Source organism: Heloderma suspectum, chromosome 7, assembly GCF_057233095.1.
Source record: "Heloderma suspectum isolate Gila_16-S chromosome 7, 16-S_ref, whole genome shotgun sequence".
Classification (NCBI taxonomy): domain Eukaryota; kingdom Metazoa; phylum Chordata; class Lepidosauria; order Squamata; family Helodermatidae; genus Heloderma; species Heloderma suspectum.
This window is the reverse complement of record NC_139464.1, coordinates 42,704,511-42,723,837: the sequence shown is the minus strand read 5'-3', so window position 1 is coordinate 42,723,837 and position 19,327 is coordinate 42,704,511. Positions and strand designations below refer to the sequence as shown.

Sequence of the window (19,327 nt, the reverse complement as noted above, 5' to 3'; positions counted from 1 at the left end):
CTCCTCTTCCTCTTACGGCTTTTTTCCAAAGACGTTTTTGTACCGGGAGTTTCCCCTCCCCCCTCCCAGCAGATAACTCCCTCGGATATGTGGGTGGTACTGTTTGGGCCACGTAAGGATCCAGGCTTAGGAAGGCGGCAGTACTGCAACCGAAACTTTCCCCACGACCTGAGTTCGATCCCAGCAGAAGCTGGGTCCCAGGTAGCCGGCTCAGGTCGACTCAGCCTTCCATCCTTCCGAGGTCGGTAAAATGAGTACCCAGCTTGCTGGGGGGAAAGGTAGTCACGACTGGGGAAGGCAACGGCAAACCACCCCGCTACAGTCTGCCATGAAAACGCCAGTGAAAGCGGCGTCCCTCTAGGGGTCAGCAATGACTCGGTGCTTGCACAGGAGGAACCTTTCTTTCCTTTTCAGTCCGTATAATATATTAAATTATATCAGATATCGAATATTACATATTAGATTAGATATTGTGTAGGCTGTACTTCCACCACTCCAGCCCTGCATGTGGAGGATTCTGATCGAAAAAGGCCATGTGTCCCACACTTGCTTTTGGAACCTCTCTCCCTGTTCTGACGTTCTCTGCCCGCCTATTCTAGCATCCGCCTTTTCTGATTGGCTACGCGGCGGCGGCCGCGGAGCTCCCGAGTGGCCCCGATAGGTGCTCGCGAACCCGTTGCCTGGTTACGCGAGTGCCCGCCCCCGCCTCCCGTGAGCCCGCCGCGGAGCGTGGGCCGGGCCGACGCGGCGGCGGCGCAGGGTCGGCCGGGCGGCAGGGATGGAGGGCGGCGACGCGGGGGCTCCCGGCTCCCCAGCCGCCGCGACCGCGAGCATGTTCTCGCTGGCGGGCCTGGGAGCCGCCTTGCGGGCCGTGCCCGACGCCCCGGACCCCGCCTCGCTGAGCTACCTGCAGCTCCCGTGGCAGCGCGAGCCGCGCGTGTGCAAGATCGTCGGCCGCCGCCGCAGGGCCGCCCGGCTGCACCGCAAGGTGGGGCCTCTGGGCAAGGAGACCCACGGTGAGGGGCTGGGCGCGGAGGGAAGCGAGGGGGCTGCCCCCTGCGTAGCGCGCGCCTCCGTGGCGGGAAGGTCCAGACCCAGTTCCAGCCCTTTCCGAGGCAGTCGTCTGGGCGCTTCGGCAGCAGCCCAGTAGCTGGATTGGAAAGCTGGCCAGCCTGCGGGCCTTGCAAGGCTACGCGCCTGATCCTGTGCGTGTTTTGTTCGGGAGGAAAGCCCGAGGGGCTCAAATGGGGCTTACTTCCGAGTAAATGTGACTATGACAGAGGGCACCCTTCTCCATCCTGGCGACCTCCAGATGTATTTGGACTACAGCTGCCATCACACACAGGCAGCACGGCCCCATTTGTTGGGTTGCAGCCGCCATCATCCCCAGCTACCAATGCCCAGTGCCCATGCTGGCTGGGGGTGGTGGGAGTTGTAGCCCAGCACATCAGGAAGACACCAGGTTGGGAAGGCTGTCAAATGAGATTGTAGCAGCAGTAGGGATTCAAAACTAAACATGCATAGAGTTGGACTTCAATCAAAGTTTGCTTACTGGGGAGTAAGCCTTATTGCACTTGAATGGAACCTACTTCTGAGCAAATAAACTTCTGAGTAAACATGCTGAATAAATATGGGCCATCATGGCGGTTCATATGGTCAGACTCTCCAGGCTAATGCCCTTTCAGCTACATAGTTCATGCTCTTCTGTTGTTGATGAAGGAGGGAGGGCCAAGAAGGTGTGGTGACTGGAGTGTTTTTTGAGGGGCTAAACTGCCATGCTCTGTCCCCCCAGGGAAGAGTGGGAAACAAGGCTGACTCAGAAACACAAATCTGAAATAACTCCTGTGGCTTTATTTGGTAGTGACTGGACCCGTTTTTACCTATGTAGGTACTGAGAAGAGTTTTGGGGGACTCTGCATGGTAGCTGCCTTGATTAGGAGTAGGAAGGGGTGGCTGAAGTATGCTGAGGAGTAACTGCTTCATGTTGAATTGATCTGAGTATGCAGCCTTATGGCGCAAACCTGTGCATGTTTACTCAAAAGCGAGGCTCACTGCGTTCATTGGTGCTTATTTCCAGGCAAGCGTGTATAGGATTAAAGCCCAAGTGAAGTAATCCCTTGACATTCTAGTGTCTGGAGAAATGGCAACCAAAAAGGGTGGGGAAAATGCTACCTTCTTCTGAGTAACTGCGTGGGGAGAAGTGAATTGGGTAAACCTTGTAGAGTCACATTCTTGTTTTTCCACAAACACAGGGCCATTGGTTTCTGGAGAGTCTCTTTAGAGACTTGCAGGAGCAAAATGAGGAAGTGATCTGAGAATAATATATTTGCAGGTAGACTGACTGTGAACACAGCCACATTCCACGGCAGGCAAGGGGGAGTGGAGAGCCTTCCATTTTAAACAAAAATGATTTGCAACCCAATGAGAATTAAATTAGTGGGAAGAGGGGAAGCCAACCATGCTGCTATTTTCACTTTTAAAATAAAATTTAAAACTGAATGAGCAATCCTGGAGTTATACAGCTGGGAATCACATGGCCTAGCCTCTGAGAATTACAGCATCACAATGTAGGAGATATCCAGTTAAATGCCTGCAGTAGGTGAGGAGTCACCATCACAATGGAGATGCTACCTAGCAATGTATCACATTTTCCTGAGTACGAAATACTACTTTTTAGTGCTCACAAAAGTGCCATATTGCACAATAGAGGCGCAACCTTGAGGGGAGGCATGGACTGCGCACTGCAAATAAAAAACATAAGCAACAAAGAGGCATTAGTTTTGCAAAACCTTTTTTTGTATGTTTTTGTGAGGAGCGAGGGGAATAAACGGTTGTTGTTCCATTCACTTTCCTCTGGGGAAAAACCCACACACCCTCTCTTTTTTCCCACAGCTTTGAAAAGGTTGAGAGAAGCTGCCAATTCTAATGACTTAGAAACAGGTAAGATTGCATCCTTCAGGCCCTGTCTTCAGATATCTTCTTCTGCATGGGTTCTGGGCGGCCAGGGTGGGGTGGGGGGATGTGCGTCTTACAAGGTTAAAATGCGGTAAGTAGGAACATGGTTTCTGCATGGTAAAGGTCATGCTGTGAATTGTGGGCTGTGGCTTCAGAATGGTGCTGAAGATCAGAAGCTTGAGAATCCCATGAGTAGAAAGACTTAAGACTCTGCCCGTGAGCCTGAGGAGGTATCTGGTGGTGACCAAGGTGTGAGTCTTTCCCCATACAGGTTAGCTTCCTTCCTTTCCTAGTTGCTCCTTAAGCCACTCATAACCAATTCCAGCTTACACAGCACAAGCAGTGCATAAGATCAAGCTATTAGTGCAGCCTTGTAAATAATCCCCCCAAAGATACTAGCCCGCAGATGTTTTTATTAGCCTGCTTGGGTCTGGCAGAGGAGGTGCAGAGAGCTGCATTTCTATACTAGGTGCAGAGGAGGGATGGAGGGCTCCATCCTTCCCCTTGCTGCATGGAATTCCATGCACTCGCCTGCATGCAATTCCTGGTTGCCTTTGATGACCAGGTGAGTCCGTATATACAAGGCTGCATTAATGTCTGCATATCTTTATGTATGACAGGGATGGGGACAGTGTGGCCCTCCAGATGTTGCTGGACTGCCACTCCCAACATCCCTCACCATTGGCTATGCTGGCCAGGGCTGATGAAAGTTGCAGTTGGCCAACATCTGGAGGGCCACGCATTCCCCATCCCACATAGGGAGGTGTTGGGTGTGATGCAGCAAAGTGAAACACTTTCACAATTAGCTTCTGTGGGACAGTTAAAATCTGTATTAAATCTCCACCCTCGGTTGAAATCACGAGGACTTTGTGTTTAACTTTGGCTGGATTGTGCCGTGAGATGTATTTGAACGCTAGGCATCATATAATTTTTTTTGTTTGTTTCAGAAAAACAAATGTATATAGGTGTGTAGCAGTGGGGATATAATATCCTGATTAAATGAGGATCCAGATGTCAGTAAATAATTTGCATTAGGAGAAGTGTGAATTATATTTGCCACTGGAATTATTTTTAAAGAGCTGATTTTGTAAGTTACTAAAAAGACATTCTGGCAAAAAACTGATTTCAGTAAATACGAATTCTGCCTGTGAATGCTTTGTATTGCATTCTGCTAGTTTACTTCTACGTGTTAAGAAAGTATCTGATGTTGAATTACTTCTCAATAATTGTTACTGAAAAAGTCTGACTACACCGTGCTTGGGTCTTCAGCACGAAGCATCAATCTTTGGGCCATTATGTCAGAATTCATTGCACCTTGAGCTGCAATTCTTATGGGCAGCCTTAACCAACAGAACACCTCAGCCCTATTGACACTGTCTTGTCTTGTTTTCCTTGGTGGCACCAGTGCAGCAACTTCTGGAAGACGGGGCAGATCCCTGTGCTGCTGATGACAAAGGTCGAACGGCGCTGCACTTCGCTTCCTGCAATGGAAACGACCATATTGGTGAGCCACCTTGAAATGAGGTGGAACTGTCAGCTTCTGGCCCTGCTTTGCAGGGATTGGTTGCTGCTTGTTTTCTTTCTTTCTGAAAATGTTGGCATCCTCTAAAGCATCTTTGCGAGCATCATGGGTTTCACTAGTGCAGCCCACTGCTCCTAGCTTGTGGAAGGAAACTCTGGTCATAAGCGGCGGGCATGGGCTAGTACAGGGGTGGAGTGATTTGATGCACAGCGATACTCTTTTGGAGCATGATTTCTCAACTATCATGGTGACTGTCAGGGTTCCTTTGGCCCCCCTCTTACTTCTACGCCCAAACATACACAGAGGAGAGGCATCAGTCTACCGCTTTTAATCCATTACTTCACAGGGTCATACAGATGTGAATTCTCAGTGACTCTCAGTCTACAAGGGAATGCCTTCAGGGGATTCAAAGGGAAGTTATGAGAGTTGCCGGATGTTTGAAGAGGGAGGCGGTCTGGCTAGCCTAACTTAAGCGCGGGATGTCCCTCTCTTCTTGTGAGGCCTCTAAGCGCAGCTTTTCACACAAGGCCAATCGGGTAGACCATCTAAGTTCCGCTCTTGCCTTCTCTGTCTTTGCTCTGCGCCTGTGTCTGGCGTCTGTTAGGTCATACTCCCCACACCCCGCCTCCTCCTGTTCCCTGCCTTTCATGGGGCGGGAGGTGAAGAGGGACCCTCATCTTCAGCCAGCTGGACGTTTGTAACCTAGGAAGCCGGCCTACTCATATCTGGATTAGCCTGGGAAAACACCTCCTCCGTGTCTGGCGGTTCTCCTTCAGAATCTGAACTGCTATCCCACTCCCTGTGCTCAGAAACACCCCTGACAGTGTCACATAGGATTGTCAGATGCCCATTATTCCTGAACATTTTAGGGCGGAACTATGGCTTTATGTGGGAGGCTGGGATGTGATTCCTGAAACATTTAGTTAAAGGAGCTTTGGGAGCAGGAATGGAAAGGAACTTTGAGAACATAGCAAGCTGCTGCCAATCAAGAATGACAGCGGCAGCATTAGATCATTAGGGGGCTTCTAGTACTCAGTATGCAAACTTGACAGTTTCAAGGACACAAAGGACACATTTCAGGAGATCCCAGTTCCGCTAAAGCAGAGTGGGGAGCCTGCAGATGTTGTTCGATCCCAACTCCCATCATCCCTGACCATTGGCCATGCTGGTTGGGGCTAATGGGACTTGGCATCTAGCAACATCTGGAAGGCTACAGGCTCCCCACACCTTCTCTAAAGGACTTTTGCAAAGAAACAGATTTTGGGGAGACACGGGCAAAGGTGATTTTGCTGGCTCTTTTGAATAAGCCACTCTAGCTGGCTGACTCCTGTAGAGCTAGATGGTGCTGATTTAGTATTTCGGGAGTTCTGGTGGGGGTTCTGCGCTCTTCAAGTTCAAGACAAAGTTGAGGTGGGTCTGTTTGTGTTTTAGTCCAGTTGCTTTTGGACCATGGAGCTGACCCAAACCAGCGAGATGGTCTGGGGAACACACCCTTGCATTTGGGTAAGTATCAACCACCTGGAATGCAGCAATGTGGTCATCTTCTTACTCTGCCTTTCGCTGTAGACTTCCCCGCCTGTAGCTTTCATTTGTATCTTCTTTCCTTCCTTTGTATCACAGTAGCAATCTTTTGTGTTTGGGAGAACTGCCAGGGAGACCTTGGAATTCCTTACGTTGAATACTGTAAAGATAGAGTTAGAGCAGTAGTAGGCAACTTGTGACCCTCCAGATGTTTTAGCCTAGCCAACTTAACCAATGGTAAAGGATTATGGGAGTTGTAGGCCAAAACATCTGGAGAGCCACAAATTGCCCACCCCTGAATTACTGGAAGGTCTTCTGCCTTAAGGAATTTGATAAGACTAGGTATTTGCCATAACTGCAGGTAGCATCATCTGGGGTGTAGTGTAGTGGCTAAGAGAATGAGCAGTGATCCAGGAGGTTGCTGATCCATGTCTCTTCTCAGCTGTGAACTCATGAGGTGGCCTTACACCAGCCATTATCTCTCAGGCCCCATCCTCATCTGCAAGATCATTATACTAGCCTGCCCTGCAGAGCTGTGATAAGGTTTACTGTGATAATGTATGTGAGGCATATTGAACATTAAAGTGCTGTATAAATGCCTGATGATGATGGTGATGAATGCTTAAGCATAGAGTCGTGGACCTGCAAGGATATAATTGAACAACCAAGTATAGAATCTGGTAACCTTGTCAGAATACTGAGAATATGAGCTTTGATCTTTTGGTTCTCCTTGTGGAGATTTGTTTGAAACTTGCATGTGCAGCATCTGCTTAGAAGCTCAGAAACGAGAGATGGTATGAGTAGAACTACAGTTCAGCTATCTGCCCTATTGCGTCTCATGCCTCATGAATCCTCACCTTCTACCCTTTGCCAGTGGGAACAGAATATATCCCACAATCTGTTTTTTAAAAAACAACCACCTTGTTTTGTGCACTTGGAAAAGTTACAGAAGTTCACTTGATTTCCATTATTTATTCTGATAATTGAAAACAGGAGGATTAGGCATGAATTTTCAGACTTGATCATAATCCCTTTACAACAAATAATACTTGGCATTTGTGAAGACATATTTCATGTGTTCAGAGCGTTGCATGCATGCCATCTCTTCAATCCTTACTGTAGTCTATCCGTATATTGTGGATAGGGATTGCTGCGGCTGAGGCAGTATTGGCTTGCTCAAGGCCCCCTTGTGAAACATGGCTGAGGCGAGATTTGAATCAGGGTTTTCTTGGCTTCCATGGTGAGCCAGCCCACTGCACCGGTACCTTTGCAAAGGTACCACGTGGAGAAATGGGCAGTCTTTACCCTGAGTCTCACACTGCTTTTCTGTAAAGCACTACTTAGTCGTGCATATCATGTTTTCCCTCCCCAGCTGCCTGCACGAACCATGTTCCTGTCATCACCACACTGCTCCGTGGAGGTAATGCTTCCTCTTGGCAAATTATCCTCTTGCCTTCTCCTCTTTCATAGTCTCCTAAGGCTGGGCCTCTTTAAAAACATCCCTTTCTTCTTCAATATGTGCATCTTGCAGGAGCTCGAGTAGATGCCTTGGATCGGGCTGGAAGGACCCCTCTCCATTTGGCCAAGTCAAAGTTGAACATCTTGCAGGAGGGCCTCTCGCAGAGCCTGGAAGCAGTGCGTCTTGAAGTGAAGCAGGTGGAAGAAATACTCCTTGGGAGATTGTAGCTGGTTGGCTTTTCTATATTTAGCATTGGTTCCTATGCCCACTAGAAGACAATTGGGGTAGGGGAGTGAATTTGGGTACTCAAATGGTTTAGTAACCTGAGAGTCAGTGGATTCTAAGTCAGATGTGAAGCTGTAAAATTCAGGGTAGGAAAGAGAACATATGTGCAGCTTAGTGGACTGAAATGCAAGTTGTGGATACTGGGATGTCGAGCCTCTTTCAGCCAAAGGGCTCGATTTGATTTCAGAGACGCTCTCAGGAGCCACATTCCAATAGTGGGTGGAGCCAAAGGCAAATGGGGCAGGGCCAAAAATACCAGCATACTTTAGCTTTGAACTCTTCCTGCCAGTAACCAAGCCCGAGGAGAGGCATTTCAACCTTTTAAAATGACAAAAAAAGCACAAAAGATAGGGAACCGCCAACTGGGTGGGGGAAAGGGTATGGGGCCAGGGGAAGCAGAGGTGGCCATCTGGAGAAACCCAAAGAGAGAAGGGTGTGGCAGAAACAGAGGGAAGGAGTGGCTCCAGCTATTGCTAGCTGGGAATATGCGAATCAGCAAAACCCAAGCTCACCAATATTTTCCAAATTCCATCTTGAAGCTCATTCGGACTTGAATCTGTATCAGATTGCAAGGTTTGCTTTTTTTCTTTTCGCATGAAAATCCATGTGTATTTTCGTGCATGTTTTTCAAAATGTACACATCAGTTGTGCACATCGTTGAAACGTATGCATTCTGCTCCTATTGGTGAAAGCATATTTGTGTGCATTTTTCTAAAGTACACATTTTTTCATGCACATTTTTCAACATACACATGCTGTTGAATGCAATTTTCTCAGTCTGCAAATCGAATTGCAGGCTCAGAAATACACAGACTTCAACTACAGATTGCACCCGAGTCCGCGTTCCGTCCGAAAGATGCAAACTGGATAAATCTTCTTCAAAACCAAACTGAAACAAATTTCTCATGCATCCCTATTGCTAGCTTTGGCCCTGCCTACTGCCAGCCATGTTATCCCTGAGGGAATGCAGCTCTTGATAGAAAAAAGGTTCCCCACATGTTTGGGGGGAGGGGGTGCTTGCACGATAAAGCGCTCATCCTCTTCTGTCAAAATTGTACGTCACCTAGACCCCACACAAAGGATACAGGGACTGATGAGGAAACTATTCCTCTTCCCCCCAACCCCAGCTCTGTCAGAAGGCTGCCTTTGCCAACCCCAGCAATACTCTGTCCCATGCTGCTGCTCCAGGGCATTTTTCATTTTTCAAAAGGCCCATCCTGCAATGCTGGTGCATGTAGTAATATTATATAAAAACATTTTTAAAGGCTTGTAGGATAAAGCAGAGTGGCTTGCGTCAGGTGGTTGTGCGGTGGCGGGAGCAGTTGAGGTGGCTGTGGAGGAAAAATGCATGCCTTTTCCTCAGCGGCCATTAGGGATATCAGAGAAATCCGCATTGGAATCACATGAGTTCGGATTTCTATGAATCTGGAATGGCTTTTCCCAATTCACACGGATTCTGTGGACTTGCAGACAGTTTTTTTTTTTAACGTTCTGGAATTTTACACAAATTTAGTCATAGAAAAATATGTAAAATAAAAGAACACCAGCTGAAAATGAGCATTTCCCCCATAGGCAAAAGCATGGAAATGCACATTTTGGGGGTATTTGCACATTTTTGAGGGGGATTTTCACATTTTTGCAAGAGCAAGTTTGTCCAAATTCACATTTGTGCAAATTCGGGAAGTAGAAAAAAATGAGCAGACAGAACGAAGGGCATCTGACAATCCTTGCAACATAGGCATAATAGATTTTACAAAATCCATACATCCCTAGTGGCCACCCTGCTCAGCTGTATCGATGCAGGGCCTTGCAGCGGGCAGCCTATAAACACCTTAAAGCAGGGGTGTAGGACCTCGGATCTGGGGGCTGAATCTGGCCCTCCTCTCATTCTACCCCAGCCCTCTGGGTTCTCCAGAAGGCTCCATGCCCTGTTCCCCAACCACTGGATACCTGGTGGCTTCTTGGCTTTTGTACAGTTTTTCTTACAGGTTGAAATGTCTGTCCCAAGGCTTAGCTTCTGGCAAAAAGAGCTTTAAGCTATAATATGCTGGTATGTATGTATGTATGTATGTATGTATTTATTTATTTATTTATTTATTTAATCAATCTTTTGGCCCTTCTGCCTTCTCCACTGCCCACTGCTGGAATGTGGACCCCGAAAGCTTCTCTGAAATGGAATTCAACCTTGGGGCTGAAAGAGGTTCTGCATCCCTGCTGTAAAGGGACAGGCGCAGCCTGGCTCTTGCACGCAACTCAAGCTGCAGGGAAAGGGGTGAGGCAGGGATGGGCAATTGGCTCCTTGTTCCCAGCTTCTGCACACACAGATGCACCTCAGCATGTCAGAGGGGCTGGCCTTTGTGGTTATTTTCCCAAGCTTGGCTACATGACAGAGCCCCAAATATTTTGGGATGAAAAAGGAGAGGAAGTGCTGAGGGAATGATCTGCTCGTTAACAATTGGCATCAGTGGCAAAACCAACTCCCACGAACTTCAGTGGCACCCACCCCACATTCAGCCGCCAGCACTACCACCGCTGCCTGGAGAAGGGTGCGATTCCTTCTTTTAATAGGCAAAAATCACACCTCTAAAGCAGACGAGAAAATAACACCATATCCAGAAAGTTCATGCTGCGGTTGGACTGGAAACTCTTAAAACAGGGCCCGTGGGCAGGTTGCCTCCTGGGACTAATCCTTACTGCCACTGAACATAAGAAGCTGCCATACACCAAGTTGTATGGTGTACAGCCATACAACCTGTAATGTAAGTATGTAATATACAATGTAACATACTTGTAACATACTTGTATGTAACATACAATTATGTTACTGAACATAAGAAGCTGCCATACACCAGGTTGGCCTGTTGCCCATCAGTACCGGGTACTCTGCCTGACAGCATCTCTCCAGGAACTCAAAACAGAGAAGGGTCTTTCCTGTCACCTGCTAACCTGATCCTTTTGACTAGAAACGCTGGGCATTGAAGATGAGGCCCTACTGCATGCCAGACATGTCCTCTACCACTGAGCTATGATCCACGTCCAAATGTGAAGCTTCCATTCAGTTATTCTGGCGTGAAGCTTCCATTCATGAAGCTTCCGTTCAATTGTTAACGTGAAGCTCCCATTCCATTCAGCTGTTAACGCGAGGCTTCCATTCAGTTGTTATGGATAGTAGCTCCATGAACTTGCTCAGACCCTTTTTTAGGGTGCAATCCTATACATGTTTAGATGGAAAAAGTCCTACAACTCCCAGCAAAAGGTTGTGGCTGGAGAAAGCTGGAAGGCCATTTCTTTACACAATGCACAGTTTACGTGGCTGTCTGGGGAATGCTGGGAGTTGTGGGACTTTTTTTCCTTCTAAACATGCACAGGATTGCGCCCTTAATCATTTACGCTAGAAGCCATTGCCATATCATGTCATAAAGAAGTATGGAAGTAAATTTTGCATTGTGTGAAGAAATGACCTAGCTTTCTCCAGTCACAATCTTTTGGGGGGCCTGTATCTGGTCAAGGGGGAACAAATATAGGATCCTTACTTCCGTGTTGCTTCCCCGCCCCCACAACATCCCTTTGTTACAGAGCTTCTACTTTCTCTCCCACTCTCGGCTTTTCAGCATGTCCACCTCCAACCCACCTTGGTATAAATATTTTAGGATTGTTTAATCCAATGTGATACTTTTATGTGTCTGGATGTCTCAATGTTGTTATAATTTGCAACTGTTAATTACTTACAAATTTTGTTATGTTGTGTGAACCTTTTGATGCTGTAAGCATGGAAACACAGCATACAAATAAACTGATAATGATACTGTACCAAAATGTGAATTCTGTGGCAATATGCTGCCAACATTTCAGCAGTCTTCCCCAACCTGGTGCCTTCCAGATATGTTGGGCTGCAGTTCTCATCATTCCCAGCCTACATTCTGAAGTGTGCAAATTAAGTATATTTGTGTAAGAGTGCCTGGTTGCAAAATTTAGGTCCTCAGAATTTCTTCTGGAATTTGAAAATTTTTTGATATGACATACCAGGAGCCCTAATCAGCCTTTCTATGGAGGGAAACATGCTCTTCAGTTTTGGCACTCTGGTTCAAAGTCTGCACACTCCCCGTTGCTCATACCAAACCCCATCTCTCCCATGCTGCATGTTTTAGATCATCCAGATGTTGCGGGAATACCTTGACCGACTTGGCCGTCACGAGCAGCGGGAACAGCTTGATGATCTTTGCACCAGGCTACAGATGACTAGTACAAAAGAACAAGTGAGTGACCAAGGACAATTTTGTATACTTCATGGGCAGAGCAATTCTACTTACCGGGGGCGGGGGAGTTCCATGGCAGAGCATCCACCATATCTAAAGCCCTGCTGGCTCACATCACCTAGGGCAGGAGTGGGGGGGGGGGGCGCATTGCTGGCTTTTGAGCTGGTGTGTTGTTGATTTTAACCCTTCCCTTTGAAACCAATGGGAGGCAATTAACTATGCCACCTCTGAGGCTAGTGTATTTAAGGAGCCTGTTTGGGGGCAAGCTGGAGGAACGAAGGAGCCTAGGAGCTGTGGATCCAGCCTTCCTTGACATACATCTGGAACATACATCTGCTTATCAATGCGAACTTCTCAAACTGGGGATTGGTAATGAGCGGGGTACCGCAGTGCTAAGTCCTGGGCCCAGTGCTCTTCAACATTTGTATTAATGACTTGGAGGAGGAGGTGCAGGGAATGCTTATCAAATTTGCAGATGACACAAAATTGGGCGGGATAGCTAATACCCTGGAAGACAGAAACATAATTCAAAGTGATCTTGATAGGCTAGAGCTCTGGGCAGAAAACAACAGAGTGAAATTTAATAGGGATAAATGACAAGTTCTGCACCTAGGAAAAAGAAACCAAATGCACAGTTACAAGATGGGGGATACTTGGCTCAACAATACTACAAGCGAGAAGGATCTTGGAATTTTTGTAGATCACAAGCTGGATATGAGCCAACAATGTGATGTGGCTGCAAAAAGGGTAAATGCTATTTTGGGCTGCATTCATAGAAGTATAGCTTCCAAATCATGTGACGTACTAGTTCCCCTCTACTCAGCACTGGCTAGGCCTCACCTGGAGTACTGTGTCCAGTTCTGGGTGCCACACTTTAAGAAGGATGCAGACAAACTGGAGAGGGTTTAGAGGAGGGCAACAAAGATGATCAGGGGACTGGAAACAAAGCCGTATGTGGAGAGACTGAAAGAATTGGGCATGTTTAGCCTTGAGAAGGGAAGACTGAGGGGAGATAGGATAGCGCTCTTCAAGTACTTGAAAGGTTGTCACAGAGAGGAAGGCCAGGATGTCTTCTCCATCATCCCAGAATGCAGGACACAGAATAGTGGGCTCAAGCGACAGGAAGCCAGATTCCGGCTGAACATCAGGAGAAACTTCCTGACTGTTAGAGCAATACAACAATGGGACCCATTACCTAGGGAGGTAGTGGGCTGTCCTACACTGGAGGCATTCAAAATGAAGCTGGACAGCCATCTGTCAGGGATGCTTTGACTTAGATTCCTGCATTGAACAGGGGGCTGGACTTGATGGTCTTATAGGCCCCCTCCAGCCGTACTATTCTATGATCCTGTGAACACCGCATTGTGGTGCCCATTGGACACTGCGGGTGGGTCAGCCACAGCAGCAGAGCTTTCCATTAGGAGGGCCTCCGCCCGCAGAGAGGAACATCCACAGCATCCTATGGCTTCTCACCAGTTCTCCTTGGAAGCTTAGGGTTACTCCTTCAATATCTGACTTTTAACCAAGTTTAAATATATTTCTATATTGCTCAATGTCAGAGCCTTTTTTAGAACCTTGAATGGAAGAGACACATTCTCTTTAAATAGCATACCATTTAATTAACAGATTTGTAGAAATCAGTAAAACGAAAGGTTTTGTTTAACTTCCAATTGGGGCTATGGAATAATTTCTGTTATTAGTAACGTAACAAAATGGATTAAGGGTAAACAACCTCAAGGCATATTAGTATTGTTAGGGAGATTCACATTTTAAAGACTATTAAATAACACTACCTACTCCAGTTGCACATGGTTGTTACTGTTGGAAGCAATGCCATCACAGTTCCACTGTGACAAGAAAGTTATATAGTAGTTTTGGCTATAAATTGGAAGGAATACATTTTTCTGATTGTTTTTTCATCAAATCTTGTGCATGGAGGAGGAACGCAATGCATCTCTGCAACCTGCATGGCAGCAGGTCCTTTTTAACAGTCTCAGTCTTGTTGTCAACCCTGATTAATCTGGGATCAAACATTAATCCATAATTTTAATTGATTATTTGCGCCGTTTAGAGTTCCCCACAAGATCCCAGCCCTTCAGAGCACTCCCAGCCCCCTTGTATGTCAGAGTACAGGGCTTGGAACCACTCCAGGTCACTGTTCTTGGACCTAGGAGCCCTGGCTCATCCCAGGGGATCAAGGGTGGACAACTTGTGGCTATCCAGTTGTTTTGGCCTACAACTGTCATGATCCCTCAACACTGTCTATGGAGGCTGAGGATGATGGGAGTTGTAGTCCAGAACATCTGGAGAGCCTAGAATTGTTCACCCCTGCAGGAGAGGGTTGAGGACTGACTCCCAGGTGTTGGCTATTTGTGGCCCTCCGGATGTTTTGACCTACAACTCCTATCAGCTCTAGACCATATAGCCGATGGTGAGGGGTCATGGGAGTTGTAGGTCAAAACATCTGGAGGGTCACAAGTGTCCTACAAACACTTTTGTCCTACAAACCATTCTCAGAGTCTTTCTTTTCCAAGGCTGTCAGTCCAACACCGCCTCCCTTGCAGTCTTTGCCTTGTAAGTCCTTCACCTTCTCTCTCTTCCTCAGCGTTCTTTGCTGCTTATAAAGTCAAGCCTGCTGCTCCTGCTTATCCCACACCTCTGCTTTTTCACCCCTGCCCTTACCAAGTCCACCTGGGCTTAATTCCAACCAGCTGCTTTGAATGGGGAGAAAAATTGCATCTTTTCTGGGCACGACACACACCAATTGAAAGCTTGCCACTCTGGTTGTTAGCAATGGGTGACTGTCTAAATCCCTATATGTCCTGGCTTTTCCTGTCCTCATACTCTCATCCATTCTTCAAGGAACCTTGCCTTTGCAGGAGTCCTTCTCATCACTCTGTCCACTAGTAGCAGAAATTTCTCTTACTTTAGGGTTCTGTAGCTTGACTGGACAATTTGAGTCCCATCCTTTATTAATGCTTTGCCTTCTCCCGATTGCGGCTTTGGGCAGTATCCAACATTGTCAGTCCACTAACGCAAATGACATTGTGCTAGCGGAAACGTAGGTTCCGAACTATGCGCAAGAGGAACATCCAACTAAAGTTACATTTGTGCAAATGTGGTTGTACACACAGTTGTGCATTATGCTTATGCCACCAGTTGGGCAAGCATAATGCGCCACCACTTGCTCAAAGGGAAGATTCAGCTGAGCTCCGCTAGTGCTATTTGAGTTTGTGTAATGTCACTATTGGATACCACCCTTTGGGCTTCTGTACTGTGTTGTGTTTGTTTTTCTGGCAGGTGGATGAAGTTACTGACCTCCTCGCCAGCTTCACCTCGCTCAGCTTGCAGAAGCAGAAGATAGAGAAGAGGTAACGGGCTTTCCTGTTGATCTCTCAGTCGAAGGGAGAAGCCTCAGCAGAAGGTGCAGCTCATCTGCAAGACTTTGGATCTGCTGCTGCCGCCGGTCCCAAGCATGCTTTTCCCACTGGATGCATGCCAAACTGTCTGAAACCACTGGGCTGCTGTCGCTGCCTTGGACTCTTCCTCCTGGACAAGGGGTTCATGCTGAGACCCTGACCATGGGGACATTGGGCCGCTCTTTGCCGTTGTCATTGGCTTTTTAAGCATCAGGGCCGCCGTTCCAATCAGTGGGGTTACCTTGCTCTGGCCCCTTGTAGGGACGCTGCCCTTTCGGAAGCATCTTCAAGGTCCTGCAAGCGACAGATCCAATGTACTCCAAGCACATGTGGGGAAACAGCAGCTGTCAGGTTTGTCTGCTGTTAATTCCCGTTATTTAAGCACACACATTATCGAGTGTTTGTAGAAATGGGGGGAGGTGTGTTTTTGTTTTTGTCTTTTATATGGTACATAGTTTGACCTGAGAAAGGGCTGAAGGGCCAGCAGTGTGAGCTGTGCCCACTACTGAGAGAAAAAAGAACCAGTTCACCTTCTCGCAGTGGAGGCTGGTGGTTCCGATGTCAGTGGGGCCACCAATGCTTCGCACCTTGGATAGCCCCGTTAGAGTTCTGATTGGTTCTGGCTGAAACCCGGAGTGGGTACACTGCCGCACTGACATCGGAGCCACCAGCCCCCACTGCCTTCTCTCCCCACCCACCGCACTCTGGCCCCAACGGCAGCAGAGGATGTGACAGCACTTTTTCCATGAACACGCCGCCGCTCGCTCCTGTTTCCTGCATGTTGGCTCACACGTGGGAGTCGGCAGCTGAGGTGTGCACGGACAGAACTCTCCCGCAGCCCCTCTCCTGCTCATACTGAGGTGACGCGGAGGGCAGAGCTCTTTTTCTGTATCTGCCTGCACGGAGGAAAGCAGCTGTTGCAACATAAGAGATTCCCTCAGGTTGGGGCCCCATGGGAATCCCACTGAGGGACTACAGTGAACCCCAGCTCCTGTGGCATATTCCTACTCTGTGCCATTCCCGTGGCTGTCTCTCTCTTTCTCCCTGTCCGCTTAAGTAACCTATCCATCAGAGATGGAAGTAACGTGGAACCTACTGGCTGTCCACTTCGGGTTGCTTTCAACACTACTTTGCTTCCTGCAGGGATGTATGCCCGGTTCAGACATAACCGCAAATTACAATGGGCTGTGTTGAGATGTAACAACAAATCACTGTTCTGAATCAGGGACAGAAGCGTTAAACCTTCTCCCTGCGCTCGTGAGAAAGCAGGGAGAGAGTGCAAGTTCGAGGCTCATGCTGATAACATTGTGTCAAACCAGGCTGTTGTGGCCATCTAGGTCAGGGATGTTGAACCTCAGGCCCGTGGGCCAAACCCGGCCCCCCGGGGTTCCCCAGATGGCCATGCCACCTTTACCAGGTCACGTCCCCTCTACGCCCACATACCTAAGGTCAGGAGGGGGATAATGAATATAGGGGAGTGAGAGGTCAAGGGCTCCTCTTGTACAAAGGTACAGGGTGGTTGCTCCTTACAAGCCCTCAAGGATGTAGTTGCCTCATAAAAGCATGTTTTGACTTCAGCCACTGACAATCTGGGTGAAAGGGGGAGGCAGAGGCTGTATTCAGCAAATCCTTCTAGGAGTCAGTGGCTTGCTTCCTTCATCACTAAAATCCCCAAGGCTGTTTTAGGACCTTGAGACTAGTAGGCTATTACGACTTAAAACAATTGTGCTGCTTTTGTGGCAGAGGAGAATAATTGGATCAGCCTTCCCCAACCCGGTGCCTTCCAGATGGGTTGAGCCACAACTCCCATCACCCCCCTGGCTGGAACTCACCTGGAAGGTGCCCGGTTGGGGAAGGCTGCTTTAGGTAGAGGTCCAAATCTTGACTTTCATGCCCCAAACAGCTTTGATAGGAGAATCCTGAACATTCAGGGAGGAAAGTTTGATGCTGACTTGATTGTGACCTGTGCTGGAGCTGTCACGGTGAATGCCGAGAACTTTGTTCCCATATGCAAGGGAGGGTGGGAGGCTATTTGAACTTTTCAATTGTAAATGTCAATAAAATGCTGTCTGCTTTCAAGGTGTCCTTGGACATTTCTGCCCGCCATTGCCTTGCCTGCTCTCCCCCCCATCTTATCTTTTTGCCTGGGGCCTGAAGCTGGACTCAGTAGTTTCTTCACTTGAACAAATAGCATCGAAATGAAAGATGACAGTGTCTCATTGCCTTGAGCGCAAAGGCCAAGGCAGCCTGTAGACCTGATATAATTTGCTGGCTCCGTCTTGTATTTGCAGCTCGGATTCTGTTGTTATGAACTCCTGCGTCTTAATGGACTTGTTGCGAACTCAATAAACAGTCAATGTATCTCTGCTACCCTCTGCTTGTTTGTTGGCAGCAGTTTATGTGCAGTGTGCTTGGGAAACAGCGAGGCTGTCCAACTAAATCAGATTTTTGTATTGAGCTCCTTTAGTGTATAGCAAGCGAAAACATTAATCATCGCTGTTTGGGAAAATAGCAGAGTTGGGGGGAGGGCGGGGAAATTGTCCTCGTATTAAAATGGTTGGCCAGGTTGTAAGAAGTGAGAAAGGACAACACACAAAGCAAGGGTGGACAACTCTGGCCCTCCAGATGTTTTGGCCTACAACTCACGTGATCCCTCACTATTGGCTATGCTGGCTAGGGGCTGATGGGAGTTGTAGGCCCAAACATCTGGAGGGCCACAAATTGCCCAGCCCTGATTTAAAGAGCTGTTCTGATCATCTGAAGAGAGGTGCAGGAAGTCTCATGCTTCATTCTATACTTCGCTTTGATAAAAGTCTCCACTGCCCCATTTTAAAATTAGGGAAGCTTCCTGGAACTTTTTATGGGCCTCTGAAGCATGAATGGAGGAAGTAAGTACAGTAAAGCATTTCTTTTTTAAATATACGGATGGAGGTTTTGAGATGCTGGGATTGCTCAGTTCTCCAGTATGTCATGAGTTCTCCAGTTCAACATAAAGGTTGCAATTCTTGTGAGAAGGGGAAAGAGAGGCTGGGAAGCAAAGAAGAGGTGGGAGGAATTGCCCAGTGCAACCAAGTGCTTGCCCAAATAAGTGCACGCTTACCGTAATGCAGCTCTTGCAGGACTGACTCCAGGGTTTCTCCCAGAAGCATTTCCTTCCAACTCAACACCAAACTCTGCCCTCCCAGCTCTGCTACAGAGCAAGGGCTCTGATCCTGCAGGTGGTTCAGTTCAGGGGATTATGGCTGATGGAGCACTAACTGCTTGCTGCCCTGCTAGTCTCAGCTCACCTTGATGCATACCTGCTTAGGTTACTTGCCTGCACTGAAAAACCCAAAGATGAAGATTTGGGGCACAACCCACCTGGAAGGTCTTATGTGCAACTGTGCAGAAGGGGAAGTCCAGAGCATCCAACAGCCCCTGGAACAGCCTCCCAGGGGCTGTAGGACTGCAGCCTGAGACTGTCTGAAAGGGATATTTTTCTTGTCCCTGATATTAGATGAAGATGTGACATCTGTTTGGAATGCCTAGGCACCAGGAACCAACTGTTCCTTCAGACCTGTGCTGAGATGACACCTAAGTGTTTGGGTCCCAACATACAATTTCTAGGTGTTCAGAGGATTCTCTTCTTGATTTGTTTTCCTCCTAGGACTGGTGTTAGAGCAGGAAATATAGTGCCTTAGGAAACTGAAGAAGATGGGAAGGTAGCTCCAGGTGCAGTGTGTTCGGTGGAGGCCGATGCCTTTTGAACTGTATTCTCCCCAAAGAACTGGATTCAAATTGGAGCTCTTCCGGGAGAATTCAGTTCAAAGCATGCTGGACTCAAACAGAACATACTAATGTGACTCTGCAGGTCTCCTGCCTTCTTCCCCTGCATGTGATGCCTTCCTGCATTTCATTTTCTGTAGAAAAC

At 47.8% G+C, this 19,327-nt stretch overlaps 1 protein-coding gene across 4 annotated transcripts; it reads left to right on the top strand.

Moving 5' to 3' along the window:
• The first annotated feature begins 724 nt into the window (after positions 1–724).
• Positions 725–17,787, top strand: ANKRD54 (ankyrin repeat domain 54). 4 transcript variants are annotated; one of them, XR_014784289.1, is made up of 9 exons: positions 725–1,016; positions 2,893–2,940; positions 4,361–4,459; positions 5,909–5,980; positions 7,371–7,418; positions 7,530–7,654; positions 11,891–11,998; positions 15,299–17,023; positions 17,274–17,787. XR_014784289.1 is itself a non-coding variant. In XM_084809771.1 (9 exons), exons 1-9 carry the CDS (start codon positions 779–781, stop codon positions 17,598–17,600), a joined length of 912 nt encoding a protein of 303 aa, XP_084665897.1. In that variant the 5' UTR covers positions 725–778; the 3' UTR covers positions 17,601–17,786. The 4 variants fall into 4 exon arrangements, 2 of the variants coding, with proteins under 2 accessions (XP_084665897.1, XP_084665898.1); XR_014784290.1 differs by having other exon boundaries at positions 15,299–15,768; positions 17,498–17,786; XM_084809771.1 differs by having other exon boundaries at positions 15,299–15,369; positions 17,498–17,786.
• Positions 17,788–19,327: the final 1,540 nt, after the last annotated feature.